The sequence below is a fragment of the Ursus arctos genome, unplaced genomic scaffold, assembly GCF_023065955.2.
Source record: "Ursus arctos isolate Adak ecotype North America unplaced genomic scaffold, UrsArc2.0 scaffold_22, whole genome shotgun sequence".
NCBI classification, from domain to species: domain Eukaryota; kingdom Metazoa; phylum Chordata; class Mammalia; order Carnivora; family Ursidae; genus Ursus; species Ursus arctos.
In genome coordinates, this window is record NW_026622897.1 from 33495372 (window position 1) to 33508339 (window position 12968).

A 12968-nucleotide genomic window follows, 5' to 3' on the forward strand; every position below is an offset into this window, starting at 1 on the left:
CATAAAGACACAGAAAGTGGGGCGTCTGCCTTCAGCTCAGGTCATGATCCTAAGGTTATGGGCTCCCTGCTCAGCGAGGAGTCTGCTTCTCCCTCTGCCCCTGCCCCTGCTCGTGCTCACTGTCTCTCTCGCTCTCAAATAAATAAATCAAATATTTTTTAAAAAGACAGAAAGCTTCAGCAGCATAGAATGATAGCTCAGGTTATGGACAGGTATCTGGATTGGAATCTGTCTCCACACCTAGCTTATTTGTTCATCTGTAAAATGAGGATAATAACGCCAGCTACCCGGGTTACTGGGAGGACTGTGTGAGAGGCCCTGTGTAGCGTGTTTTACCCCGTCCCCAGCATGAAGAAGAAGCTCCTTCATTGATAGCTGTCATTAGAGAGATGAAAGAAGGAGTTGTCTTTGCTATTTGTGAGTGTCCTAGAAAAGAGCTATTAAGATTTTAAATATGATTGGAGCATTGGAATATGATGTTAAAGAGATGTGAGATCTTTGGCTAGACTGTTTATCAATTTGGTATTCACTGGTCCAAGCACTAGTGCGCCTTGCAGTCTGAAATATACCTAGATCACTAAAATGGCTCAGTTATCTTCTTTTCACCAGTCGTCATTAATTAGGAGTAATTAAATTCCACAAACAGTGGAGGAATAGCTGACTTTGACCAGACACCTGCCTCCGGCCACCCTGCACTTTAATCCACCGTGTCTGCCCCTCCCCTTGCTTCAGCTCCTTGACTGGACTTTCCAAGGACAGATGGGTGTCTTCATACTTCCGCCCTGCCACCCGGCATGGCTGTCACACAGGGGCTCATAAAGCAAGAAGTGAGCTAGCCTGCAGGCACGAAGGAAGATTTCAGCTGAGCCTTGCCATCCAAGAAGACCAGTGTGTGTTTGCTGAGTCTCCATTTTACTGTAAAATACTGAAATCACTGCTGGCTGGGTGAGAAATGGAAATAGAACTTTGTGATTGCGAAAGGAGAAGTATGAAGGAGTATAAGCATGGAGACACACATACCATGCCAACAGCACCCCTCTGTCTGCAGGGGTCCGGTAGGGGTCCAGCAGCAGGCTCCTAAGGACATTCATACGCAGTGACCTTAGCAACAGCGGCAGGGAATTTTGATCTTTGGATTTCATTTTGTTTTCCCTGGACACTGTCTTTATTCTGTCACGTCTAAGGGGAGGATTGGCCTGGATTTAGGAGAGGGAGAGGGGGTGAAGGAGTCTGGGGAGCGATATTGTCATGTGGTGGCCTCGGACACCTCCCCAGGATCATCTGCATCATTGTCTGTGTGTCCTGTGTTCCCAGGGACACCACCATCATCAACCACTCGAGGAATGGCAGCTATGGCGAGAGCTCACTGGAGGCCCACATCTGGCAGGAGGAGGAGGAGGTGGTGCAGGCCACCAGGAGGTGTCAGGACATGGAGTACACGTAAGGGACGGCTGTGTGTGTGGCCGCACCACCCGGCTCTGCTGTGGCCACTCTCCTCAAGTCCCCCGCGGGCCCGCCAGTCCCTCCCTGCTCTGAACAGCTGACGGGCTCAGCCAGTGACACCCAAGTCAGGAAGAGAAACCAAGTGCTTTCAGATTCTTATTTTGGGGCATCGGGGATAACATCCTCTTTTCCCAGAAAACCTGTCCATCTTTTATTAGTCTTTTCTCAGAAAATGGGGACATTGACTTTAGTGGCAAGCCAACCCTGTGTGAGGCTTCCGTTTTCGAGTTTCCCTGCTGCCGCTCCTGCCCCCACCACTGGGGACCTGAGACCCTCTGAGTTGGTCCCTGAGCACACCTTGGTCCAGGAGGTCCCTGCTGGGAGGCCTCAGTCATTCTGCCTGTATGTCCCTGGGGTCCCAGGAGGTCCCAGAGTCTCCAGAGAGCCCAGAGAAGGTGTGCCTTCTGATCTGCTACAAAAGTTCCATTTTGTACAATTTGCAGATTATAAATGTTTGAAGACTTAGGCTGTACTTAACTCTTCATCCCTGAGTTATAATTCAAGTCCCTGGGGCAGCCCAAGAGAAATGGTTCGAGTTTTTCTAGCCAAATAGCTTTCGATTATGACTGTTTGGTTTTGTTTTATTACATAGTATTAAGAATCTCCATGCCAAAATCATAGAGAAGGATGCCATGATTAAGGTCCTTCAGCAGCGATCCCGTAAAGACGCTGGGAAGACGGACTCCTCGAGCCTGCGTCCTGCCCGCTCCGTTCCGTCCATTGCTGCGGCCACTGGGACCCACTCCCGCCAGACCTCACTTACCAGCAGCCAGTTAGCCGAGGAGAAGAAGGAGGAGAAGACCTGGAAGGGGAGCATAGGTGAGCCCCAAGCCTCCTTTGGGCCAGGATCTGAAAAGCAAGAGCTACACAGATGTGGAGAGGTGACCTCGTCTGGTGGAAAGGGTTCTGACCCTTTTGTGGTACACTGGCTCTGCCACTCAGGAGACGCAGAAATGCCACTGAATACCTCCGGGTCTGTTGATTGATCTGTAAAGTGGGAAGGATAATCAGTCATGCTTTAGTTGTGGAAATTAGCTGAGATATGTGGAAGCAGAATGGTGCTATAAGAGTAGCTACCGGCCATGGGTTGGTTCACATCGTAATTATCGTCATTATTGCTGAAAATTGAAGTGACCCTTCCAACATAAAATATTCTCATGGGAAAAGCCCAGAGCAGTCAGGCCTCTGAACTTGGCTCCACTTCTGCTTCTGTGTCTGGAAAAGCGAGGCCATGTCTGCCCTGCTTTATGCTGTGTGGCTGAGGTGAGGGCAAAACAAGAGAATGGGGAGAAAGTACTTTGGAAGCAGTGCTCTCGAGCAGAAGGGGTTGGTGGGTGGTGAGTTTTGGTGGGTAGTTGTTGCCAGGGCAGAATTTTGAGGCGAATTCTGCCGATGTGGTCTTCCTTAGCCTTGTGGGTTTCTTAGAGTGCAGGCGGCCCTGTTGAGGGGCCAGCTGAGTCTGGAGCGGACTCAGGCGGCGCTCCCAGACACCCGTCTTCCTCGCTCTTCCCCTGCGCTCCAGCAGCTCCAAGGGTCTGGCCCTCCTTTGATGCCTTTCCTCAGTTCAGAGAGTGTTTTGTTTATCTGTGGAACTGAGAGCCAGTCTTCCTCAGCACAGAACCCCAGAGGAGCCTGGCTGCTTTGGGCCAAAGGGGAGAAGGGCGTCCAGAGTGGACCTGACCGAGTTGGGGGATCAAAGGCATGCAGCGAGAGTCTCTGTGTGACGTCCCCCCACAGGTCACTTCAGCAGCGCCTGCCCACGAAGGGAATGCACTTCAAAGAGGACGTGTCAGCATAGCAGCTGGGATCACCAGAGCCCCTCCCAAGGACCCGTAGCTCCCTCCCCGTTAGAGAGCCTAGGGGCAGTGCTCAGGCAGGGCTGGGGAAGGAGTGGGAAATGTGCTTGGCCATGACAGAACGCTCCCTGGCAGAGGCGGCTGGTGACCTCCAGCCTCGGGCATTCCCCCGCTGTCTGGGTCTGTACCCGCTAGCATTTGGCGTGTCTGACCCAGGCCCGGGAGCCCGAGGACCCGTCCACAGGAAGAGTTGCTGTGTTCTCTGCACTGGTGTCCCTCCTCATGACTGTGATCGGTGTCCACACGTCACAAGAAACAGAAGGGGACTGTCTGAGGGGCTGAGTAGAGGCACACATTCACAGTTCCTAACTGCTTCCTCCATCTCTGCTTCATGGGCTCTGGAAGAAGGTAGAGGTGACTTCGTATACATTCCTGATGGCTCAGGGCTCCCCGGTTGGGTGACCGGCTGGTGACTTAATTCTGCCCGAGCATCCTTGTCACACCGTGGAGGTTCGACAGGCAGGGTGATGAGGTGGCAGGAACCACAGGTTGGATTTGGAGTTGGGTAAAGCCGCGTTTGAATCCCGTTTCTGCCACTTCTTAGCTGTGAGAGGTTCATTTCTCGGAGCTCCCATTTGCTTTGCTATAAAGCAGAAGATAAGGACAGGGTCTGTGTCATAGGAGTGTTGTAAAGTCGAAAGTGAACTGATGTGTGTGAAGCACCTCGCCGAAGACCCTTGTTCCTCACAGTGCAGTGCAAGGACCCACAGCATCACCTGGGAGCTCCTTAGAGAAGCAGAATCGCAGGCCCCGCCCACTGAGTCAAGCCTTCGTTTTAACAATATATCCAAGCAGTGGGTGTGCACGTTACGTTTGGAGAAGCACTGCTGTGGACACACTGAACCGCTCTGCATTGTACTATGAATGGGCGCCTTGGAGGAGCCCTGGCCAGGATCCACTATGGATTGCTGGCTGGTTCAGTGAACAGATCCTTGATCTGTTTACTACCACCTTGGTCGGCCTGTGCTCTGGGGCGCCGGCGCTTTCTGGCGTGCGTGCCCTGTGTCACTGTTTAGAAATACAAAACTTGTTTTCCTGGCCGGCACATCCCCTTTCCACCCCAACCGCGGGGAGGAGGAGGGTAAAATGATCCCGCCCCAAAGCCCAGCCAGATCCCTGCTTCCTGGGGGCCATGGCTCTCCGCTGCAAGGGATCCCCTTTTGGGGAATAATGAGCACAACTCAGGGTTGGCTTGACCGGGAAGTGTTTATTTTTGAACCTGGGCCTGCGGGAGACCTTCCTTTACGAAGAGTGGGGCAGTCTTGTGGGCTGCTCAGAAGAGCCACAGGCCACTGGGTCCACGTCTCCGATCTAGAAGGCCTTCAGTGTTTCTTAAGCACACATGTGCTGCTCAAGGCTGGCCCCCCTGGGCCATAGTACAACATCGTCTATAGAACGCCTGGCAGGAACGCCCTCTCCCCTCGACACGGGCTGGTAAGCAGCTCTTACTACCCTGGGTGTGATTTTATCCTGCTGTTCATCCTAACTCATCATAACCAGTCTACTTAACAGCTTCTCTCCTCCAACAAAGAAAAAAACTCACATAGTTTTAGAGACGGGGCTAGGTCTTTCTTTCTTTTTTTTTTTTTCAGTTCCCTCAGTGCTTGTCCTCTTATCAGGCACATGATAGGTGCTTATAAATGCTTGTGGTAAATGAGCCAATGAATGAATGAAGCAGTCCTTCGTGGAGAAGGAAGTGATCTCCAAGACTCGGGTTTTTTCGTTTGTTTTTGTTTAAAGAATGGCAGTGAGACAGCTGTCCTTGTGCCCCCAGGGTTGCTGCTGGGGAAGGAGCACCACGAACTCACTTCCACCACCCCGGCCGCTGCGCTGTCCCCCAGCGCCTCCACGGCCTCGGCCGGCAGCGCCCACGCTAAGACGGGCAGCAAGGACAGCAGCACCCAGACCGACAAGAGTGCGGAGCTCTTCTGGCCCAGCATGGCCTCCCTGCCCAACCGCGGCAGGCTGAGCATGACCCCTTCCAACAGCCCCATCCTGAAACACCCGGTGGCCAAAGGGACTGCAGAGAAACCGGGTATGAGCTTCTTCCCTCCCTTTACCCTGAGAAAAACCATAGAACTCTGGCCGGAGAGGGAGACTTTGGCTGGGACCTGGAGGTGGTGTAAGGGCCGGGGGGCGGGCACCAGGGGCTGCTCTCACTTCATGGGGTTCTTTATAATGATGCTTACCCTAATGCGCTGTATTCTTATGGGAATGACACGTGTAGACACTTCTGATTGCCATCTAAACGAGTACACAGCTTGAATGTACCCTTTTAGTGAATGCTTTGTAATCAACCCTTTCCTGGGGGTGAGAACCACCCCGCTGCGGGGTATTAGGGACATAGACCCCCCCCCCCCCCCCCCGCAGCATCTTCAGGAGCTAGCTCCAGGCACCATGCACGCCAGAGGCACCAGGTGCATAGAAGTAGCCTTCGAGGGCTTTAGCCCTCAGGGATTCAGGGTCGGGGGTACCCCCTGACTGAAGGGGGAGGGAGATTGAAATGCAGGGCAGGTAGACTTCTGCAACATCCCTCAGGCCCGCACCAATGAGGTGCTTTAAAATACTTAGGAGAAGACAGTCTGGGTGGGGTGGGCTTGCCAGGAGTCCAGAAGCATCTGGGGAAAGACCAGACGTGCCTTTGGATCAATCTGAGTTATGGGGCTAGCCCTCGAGAGTTCTTGGGAGCATAAATTAACCATTTCCTCCAAGGGGCTGCTTTATTTTCATCCTCCCAAATAGACAAGGAAACACAGCATTTTTTGACCATTTTTTGAACATTTAATTTTTTTTTTTTTTAAGATTTTGTTTGTCAGAGAGTGAGCTAGTGTGCACACAAGCAGGGAGAACGGCAGGCAGAGGGAGAGGGAGAAGCAGGCTCCCCTCTGAGCAGAGAGCCAGACACGGGGCTCGATCCCAGGACCCTGGGATTATGACCTGAGCTGAAGGCAGACGCTTAACCGACTGAGTCACCCAGGGACACCCAGGTGGACTTGAACATTTAATTCTTGAGATGCACTTTTCCAGGGCAGGGAACATGTGAAAAGGACGTGGCTTGTAGGCACGGCAGTGGACGGTTTTGCGGAGAGGGGAAGTGGCCGTGAGGGATTCCTCGCACACATCCCCAGGCCCTCTTCACCCACTTACCTTTCCCATCACCACCCTGGTTCTGTTATTCGTGTCTGAATCCCGGGGCCCGTCATTTCGCTCTTCCCCACTGGGGGCCGGGTTCTGCCGCCTCCCTTGCAGACACCGGTACTGAGCGCTGGGACTGGAAATGGTTCCGTTTTAGAGAGAGCCGGTCAGACCCATGCCCCTCTATGGGACAGGCTGCTGATGTCTCCTTCTGTTTGGCAGAGAACCCTCTGGGCCACGGGAAGTCCCCTGACCACAAAGGCCGCGTCAGCAGCTTGCTCCACAAGCCCGAGTTCCCTGACGGAGAGATGATGGAAGTTCTCATCTAACACTGGCATCCTTGCTGCATTCTGTGAGGGGATCTTGACAGACGAGGAGCGTGGCCGAGAGGGAGAAGAAAGCTCGAGAAAGTTGTGGATGGGAAATCAGGAACGATTGAACTGATAAAGATCTTAAATCAGTAAGAACGCTTTTTATAAACGTTTTAAAAAAAATCAGACCTACGTGACCGAAGATGAGGAGAATGCCGTGGATTCGTATCGTACATGGTGGAAGAGAGAAGACGCATGTAGGTTTGGAAACCAAGGCGTCACAGGAAGTGGGACTTTCACTGTATAGAAAATATATCTCCTGGGGAGGGTCTGTGTATACCTGCTCTCTGGCTATAAACACATAAACCTGAACCTGGATCTTCCTTGAAATACCCCCCTCTCCTTGCCTCTTAGCATGTTTGTTTTGGGGGTTTTTCTTTGTTTTGTTTTTTTGTTTTGTTTTTTAAGAAGAACCTCCTAGAAATCTCCGAGAGCCCATCTCGGCGTCATGTCATGTCAGCTGTACCATCGGGGTTTCCTGTGAATGTGTGTGGCGTTGGCCGTGAGAAGACGTGTCCGCGGGCAGCGGGGGTGTAGAAGGCGGTTCTCACCTAATTCCCTGCTTGGCTGGGATTTTCCGGAGATGATGGGGCTTCTTAGCTTTTCTGGATTCAGCAGTAAAAATATGAAACAGGTTGGGAGCATTATGGCCTTGGTGCTCACACTCCCGAACTGCTCGGAGTTCCATCTCTTCCTCTGCTTCGTTCTCTTTCATTTTGCTCTTTTTGTCTTTCCCTTCTTTTCCTTGTTACTACCACATGGTGGAATTCCTTAGGTCGGGGATTTATTAGACCGGGATCTGATCTCTGTTTCGTAGTGACCAGCGGGAAGGAGCCGTGCTGGCTGCCTGGCCGCCTCCTCCCCTTCGAAGCCATTGGGCTCGTTGTGACAGGGAAGTAGGTAAGTTCTGATGAGGCGGAAGATTCCACGGTCAGTGCGACATCCTGCGTTCAGCTCGTGGCCCTGGCTGTTCCGTCTCACATCCATCACGTTCTCCCACGCAGAGAGCTTGTAGTTCTACCCCTGCCCTCCAGGAAATGAATGACACTTGACTTGGTGGCATCCAGAGATTGACCAGGCAGCTTGTACCACTTTCTAGAATCGGTGGCTCATAAGCATCTTCACCACTCTTCCCACCCCCCGGCACTCCTCTGGTCACTGTGGACGAGCGCATAGATTTCCACGTTAGCACGTCAGGGCTTCTTTGCCGTGGGCTCGCTTTGTGACCTAACCGGCCAGTGTACACAGTCACATGTTTCGAGGTTTCGGTGTGGGACAAGTTGACCCAAGTTAGCACCAGGTTGAAGAGCCAGGAGTGAGTGGGGTCGTGGGCCTCTAGCTCCTCGGACACTGGCTTTCTTTACGAATCTGAGAGGCACTGGGTCAGCGAAGAGGAGAAGCTGACCAGGCTGGCAGATGTCTTGGGGCTCCTGATATTTTCCTCCCTCCAGGTCAACTGGCTCCTCCTGATCCCAGGGCCCTTTCCTCGTGTTCCTTAGGGGAAGGAAGAAAAAGGGCCTGGCTCTGAGACGTTCTCAAGTCCCACCTACATGGAGCCCTGAACACAACACCCCTCTGGGAATTTTGCCTGGGTGGCTTATTTCAGAGTTGGTTTTTGGGGTGTGAGATGGATGGAGTCGTAGCCTCCCCAGATGGAAATGGTGGAGGGAAGGCTGTGGTGTAAACTGGAGAGGGGGGGAGGACGTCAGTGGCCTTGGCCGGAGCGGGCATAGCAGCAGGAACGGCTTCTTCCCAAGCCCTACTCTGTGGTGGGCACGGAGCTCTGTGCTGTGTGCCCTTGGCCTCCACTGGTGCTGTCAGGCCTGGGTTCTGGGGGCCGGGCATCCTGCCTCGTGCCGGGGCTGTGTGAGTGTGGACGCTGGTGGGGATGGGGCAGGGGCGGCCCTGTCCCAGTCTGTTCCCCATCACTTTTTACAGGTGGTGAGGATTAGGTGATGACAACTCTTTCTATTAAGGATGTTTTGACCCCTTAATTAATGTTGGGAATGGACCAGGAATGAATGAAAGTGTCTGCAGACAGGAGGGCAAGTCTCTTCTGCCAGTCCCTGTGACCCACACCCGGGCCACTGCAAACTTGGGCTGTCTCCCCTAGAAATGGGTAAAAGTGGGAGCCACAGCCCAGTGTCCCTCAAGCCTCATCTCTCTGCTCCAGCACAGTCTTCCGCACCAGGCTCAGTCAGAATGAAAACACAAACATTAGCGTTTTTCAGCTGTGCTGTGGTCTTCGGCAGTCCTTTTTTCTTCTAACTTGCTAAGACTCTAGCATAAGAAAAGGGATCCCTAGCTTTCAGATATGTTCTTTTATGGGAGACTTCCTGCCATGCTAGCACCCCCATCCCCCACCCCGATGCTTTTCATGTCCCCAGCTTTCTCGAAGACTTGTTTGCCCGTAGGAACAAGGGATCGCAAATACTGAGCATCTGCTCTGTGTTCTGGGCCGTTTACAATCCTTTATCTCATTTGATTTGCAGAAAAAGAAATGCCAGCTCTGTGTTTTGGTGCTGGCTGTAGGCAAGCAGGGGGGTGAGCACCTGTTAATGAGTCCTCGAGCCACCTGGAGAGCAAGGGCTCCTTAACCTCACTTCACAGAGGAGGAAACTGGGGCTCAGGGAGGTTCAGTCTCTCCCCAAAGCCTCCAGCAGTGGCAGCTGACCAAGGGCCTGAGAAGAGGGGAGCTGTGCCCCCGTCACAGGCTGGACGGCCACCAACATGGGTCACAGCCATCTTTCACGCCATGTCTTGGCCGACTTTGGCCCCGTCTGTGATGTGCACACGTGCACACGTACGCGTAAGTGCACACTCACAGCTGTCACACCTCTCAGGAACTAAGGAAGAGGACTAGAGCCCAGAACTCCTAGAACTGCCCATAAACATAAACGGTACAGATGGAAGTCTCCGCGTTCCACCATACGCAGAGCCACAGAATCCATCTCAAAATCCCTTGTGCGTTGTCCAGGGGCCTGGATGTCAGGACTCCGTGGTGTCCGAGTATGGACTCGTGAGTCCCGTCTTGGGATGAAGGGTAAAGGCTTTGGCTTCGTGTGAAGACCTGCCGGGGTAATTCGGCTTTGCCCCCGGAATGGGTCGCCTGACAGTTTCTGCACGCTGACCAGGGCATCATATGGGATAGATGCTGCTGGATTCCAGCACCTCAGTCCAGAGCTTGTGCAGAATCTTCTTAGCAGTTTCTTCTCTTGGCTTCTCTGCTCTGCCAGGGCCCAGTTGCCAGTGCCCGTGTGGAATCTGGCCCCTTCCAGGCAGGCCTGCAGGACAGGGCTGCTGCGTCCCTCCCGGGGCTTTGGCTGGAACGCACAGAGCAGTGGGGCCCTTCTCTCTCCCCCGTCTCGTGGGGCTAGCTCTTGGAAGCGCGTCGTGGATTTGACTGCACAGGGCTGGGGTCCGATAGCAAGATAGTGGCTCCTTAGGAGTTCTGATCTTGGAACAGAGACCTCAGGGGCTGTCGCTCAGGGGAGAGGCTGTCGGAATGGCCACTGCAGAGGAGCTGGTCATCACTCCCGTTCTCCCCCCGGGGTCGCCCTCAGCTCCCTGTGTCCTGATGCCGTGTGCTGATGGGAAGACACACCGGCTCCCCAGCAGCCTCGCGCATCGCAGAGACCGCTGTGAGTGCAGAGGTCAGGGGAGGCTGCGTTCCCAGGAGGCAGTGAAGGCTAGATCGAGGTTTCGAGGCAGGGAGCTCATGCGTGACTGCATGGAGCACCTCCGGTTTTCCAAAACCGAAGTCCTGCTCCGGTGTGCGCTGGGGTCGGGGGAGTGTGCTGTGTGCTGCGAACAAACTTGCCATCCAGAGCAAAGGGGTGCCGGGGCCGTGGTGAGTGGGAGCCCGCCGATTCTCCTAACCGGTAGAGCCATCACGTAGCCAGAGGGTGTGCAGCCCGCGTTGGCGTCTTCCCACCCCCAAGCCTGAGGCAGCTATGGTAGATGCTGTATAAATGTAGCTTGTCTTCTCTTCTTTCTTGCTAATGAATCGATGTGTTTAAAGTGTCTTCCTCCAATGTGAGGACTGTCGAATCAGCTTGCCTCTGATGTGTGGCTCTCCGGGAGATGGGAGGAGTAATTAAGAAGCTTCCAGAAGCTGACCAACTGGGAGCATGTAAAGGTCAGCATTTCAGTAAATGGATTTCTTCTGGAACTAATGAGCAGATTTTTCTCTCTTCCTTTTAAGTAGTATATCCTTTTCTTGTTTAGTAATTTAATGATATACGAAGACATGTGTATATGTCAGTGCATACGTATGAGGTGTGACTACAAGGTTGTGTGTCGGGTTTTCTTGCTTAATATCCGGAAGATCCAAGTATTTCATCTCACCCCTTCCTTAAACGGTGACCCTTTGGGGAGACTCTGTACTGACTGCTGTCCCGCTGCCCCATAGAAGCAGTTTGTGAACACCTCTGTTAGAATGACCTCTGGGGCCCGGCACGTTCCTTTGACTATCCTTAAAGATGAGAAATCTTCATCCTTTGAGGATGGATTTAAGTTTGGAAATCATCCCAGTTGAATAAAGATGGGTGATGAAGGTCATATTACCTTTTTTAAAAAAATAAAATCCCGAAATGTTCCTTGGAATGTCTTTGGATTCCTCGAGCCTCTCAAAGTGAGGGCTTCCAAGGAGGACAATTGTCATCGTACATGTAACTTCTAGTAGGTTCGCTTTTGCAAATCGCAGCCCTTGCCATGCCTTGTATGTGTTCGCCTCTCTGCAAACACACAGATGGGGGGCAGATCCCTTAGCGCAGGCCTCCCGTAGGTGCCCCGTAAAGCCTTGTGATGCTTACTGCATGTTCCTGTCGCGTAATGCGATGACTAAGGTGTTTCTTTGTCATGAAACTCTGCTTCTTCACAGAATTAAAATACTCTTCTCAATATAATGAGGTACATACACCGCATTTTCTCGTATCCTCTCAAAGCGTCGATGCCCAGTGGTGTGTTTACCTGTGATTTTGCCTCGGATTCTGGTCACGTGGACACCTGCAAGTATTTATTACACAACAGAACGTAAGCAAGTTTGTCCACAGTGGTTTTCTTGGAATGAAGGTGGGTTCCCCTTCTGTGGAGGGACCGCGGAGCCGCGTCCTCCTCCATGGGGCACTTACAGAATCTGTGCGCAAGTCTGTGAGCCAAGGGCAGACACGCGTCGCGACCTCAGCCAGAGCTCAGACAGCCCTCGGGCCCCGACTCTCTCTGCCCGCCGCTTGTCGTCGCCGTGCTTGGTGGCAGCGTGCTGTGCTCCCTCCAGTGGATTCTGGTGTGACCTTTTGGTGTCTTCATCCTGCTGGTCTGTATCGAAGGGGTGTCTGCAGAGCTGCACAGCCAGGGGGGTCTTGCATCGATTGGGGGGAGTCTGAGGACGCAGTGTGTCCCCCACGGCAAATGGTGATCCTGTTGGTCAGCCAAAGATTTTCCTATTCTTTGCTGCTTAAACTTGTGCCTTAATATTGTATATAATAAAGGAATAAAATGGCTCTTTCTCTCATGTTTGCTCTTTTCTTTCCCCAAAAATTTCTGTGCTCGTTGACTGTAGTGCCGTCTGGCTGCTTGGAGGCAGCCTCGCTCCCCGTTCTGCTTCCAGAGGCGTCCAGTGCCCCCCTCGTGGGCCTCGTGCTTCCACCGACACCCGCTCCCGATTCTCAGAAGGAAATGAGTCATCCAGACCACTGGAGCTTGCCGTCCACCCACTCCCAGCTCCTGCAGACAAACAAGGGAAGGGGAAATGCAGGGAGGCCGGGCCCAGGGAGACGGTGTTACTTTGATCACATCTGAGTGTCCTCTGCTGGGGTTCCTGGCATCAGAGCCTGCCAGGGACCGCCATGGCTCGGGGAGTTAACCCAAACAGCCTCGGATGTGTCTCTGCACCCCACGATGGACGTGGGAGATGATATGCCTTGTTCGTGTCTTGGGGGTCACAGAAAATGGAGGGGCTGCAGGAGCAAAGAGTCACATGATGAGCTGGTGACACCTGGGCGGGAGCCTCAGCCGCAGAAGCAGAACAGAGTAAATGCTGTGAGGGTCCCCACTGGAAGCCCCCTGCCAAGGAGACACTGACCCGGGGGACACTGTTGGGGAG

The 12968-nt window shown here is 53.2% G+C and overlaps 1 protein-coding gene across 10 annotated transcripts in view; it reads left to right on the forward strand.

Moving 5' to 3' along the window:
- The window catches only part of AMOTL1 (angiomotin like 1), a 146725-nt gene extending 134359 nt beyond the window's left edge, over nucleotides 1-12366 (forward strand). For all 10 annotated transcript variants that reach the window (XM_048217174.2, XM_048217175.2, XM_044386505.3 and 7 more), the window contains 4 exons: nucleotides 1315-1440; nucleotides 2096-2322; nucleotides 5134-5394; nucleotides 6717-12366. In XM_048217174.2, coding sequence (XP_048073131.1) covers nucleotides 1315-1440; nucleotides 2096-2322; nucleotides 5134-5394; nucleotides 6717-6823 — 721 coding nt within the window. In that variant the 3' untranslated portion in view covers nucleotides 6824-12366. The remainder of the gene's footprint in view (nucleotides 1-1314; nucleotides 1441-2095; nucleotides 2323-5133; nucleotides 5395-6716) is intronic.
- The last annotated feature ends 602 nt before the right edge of the window (nucleotides 12367-12968 follow it).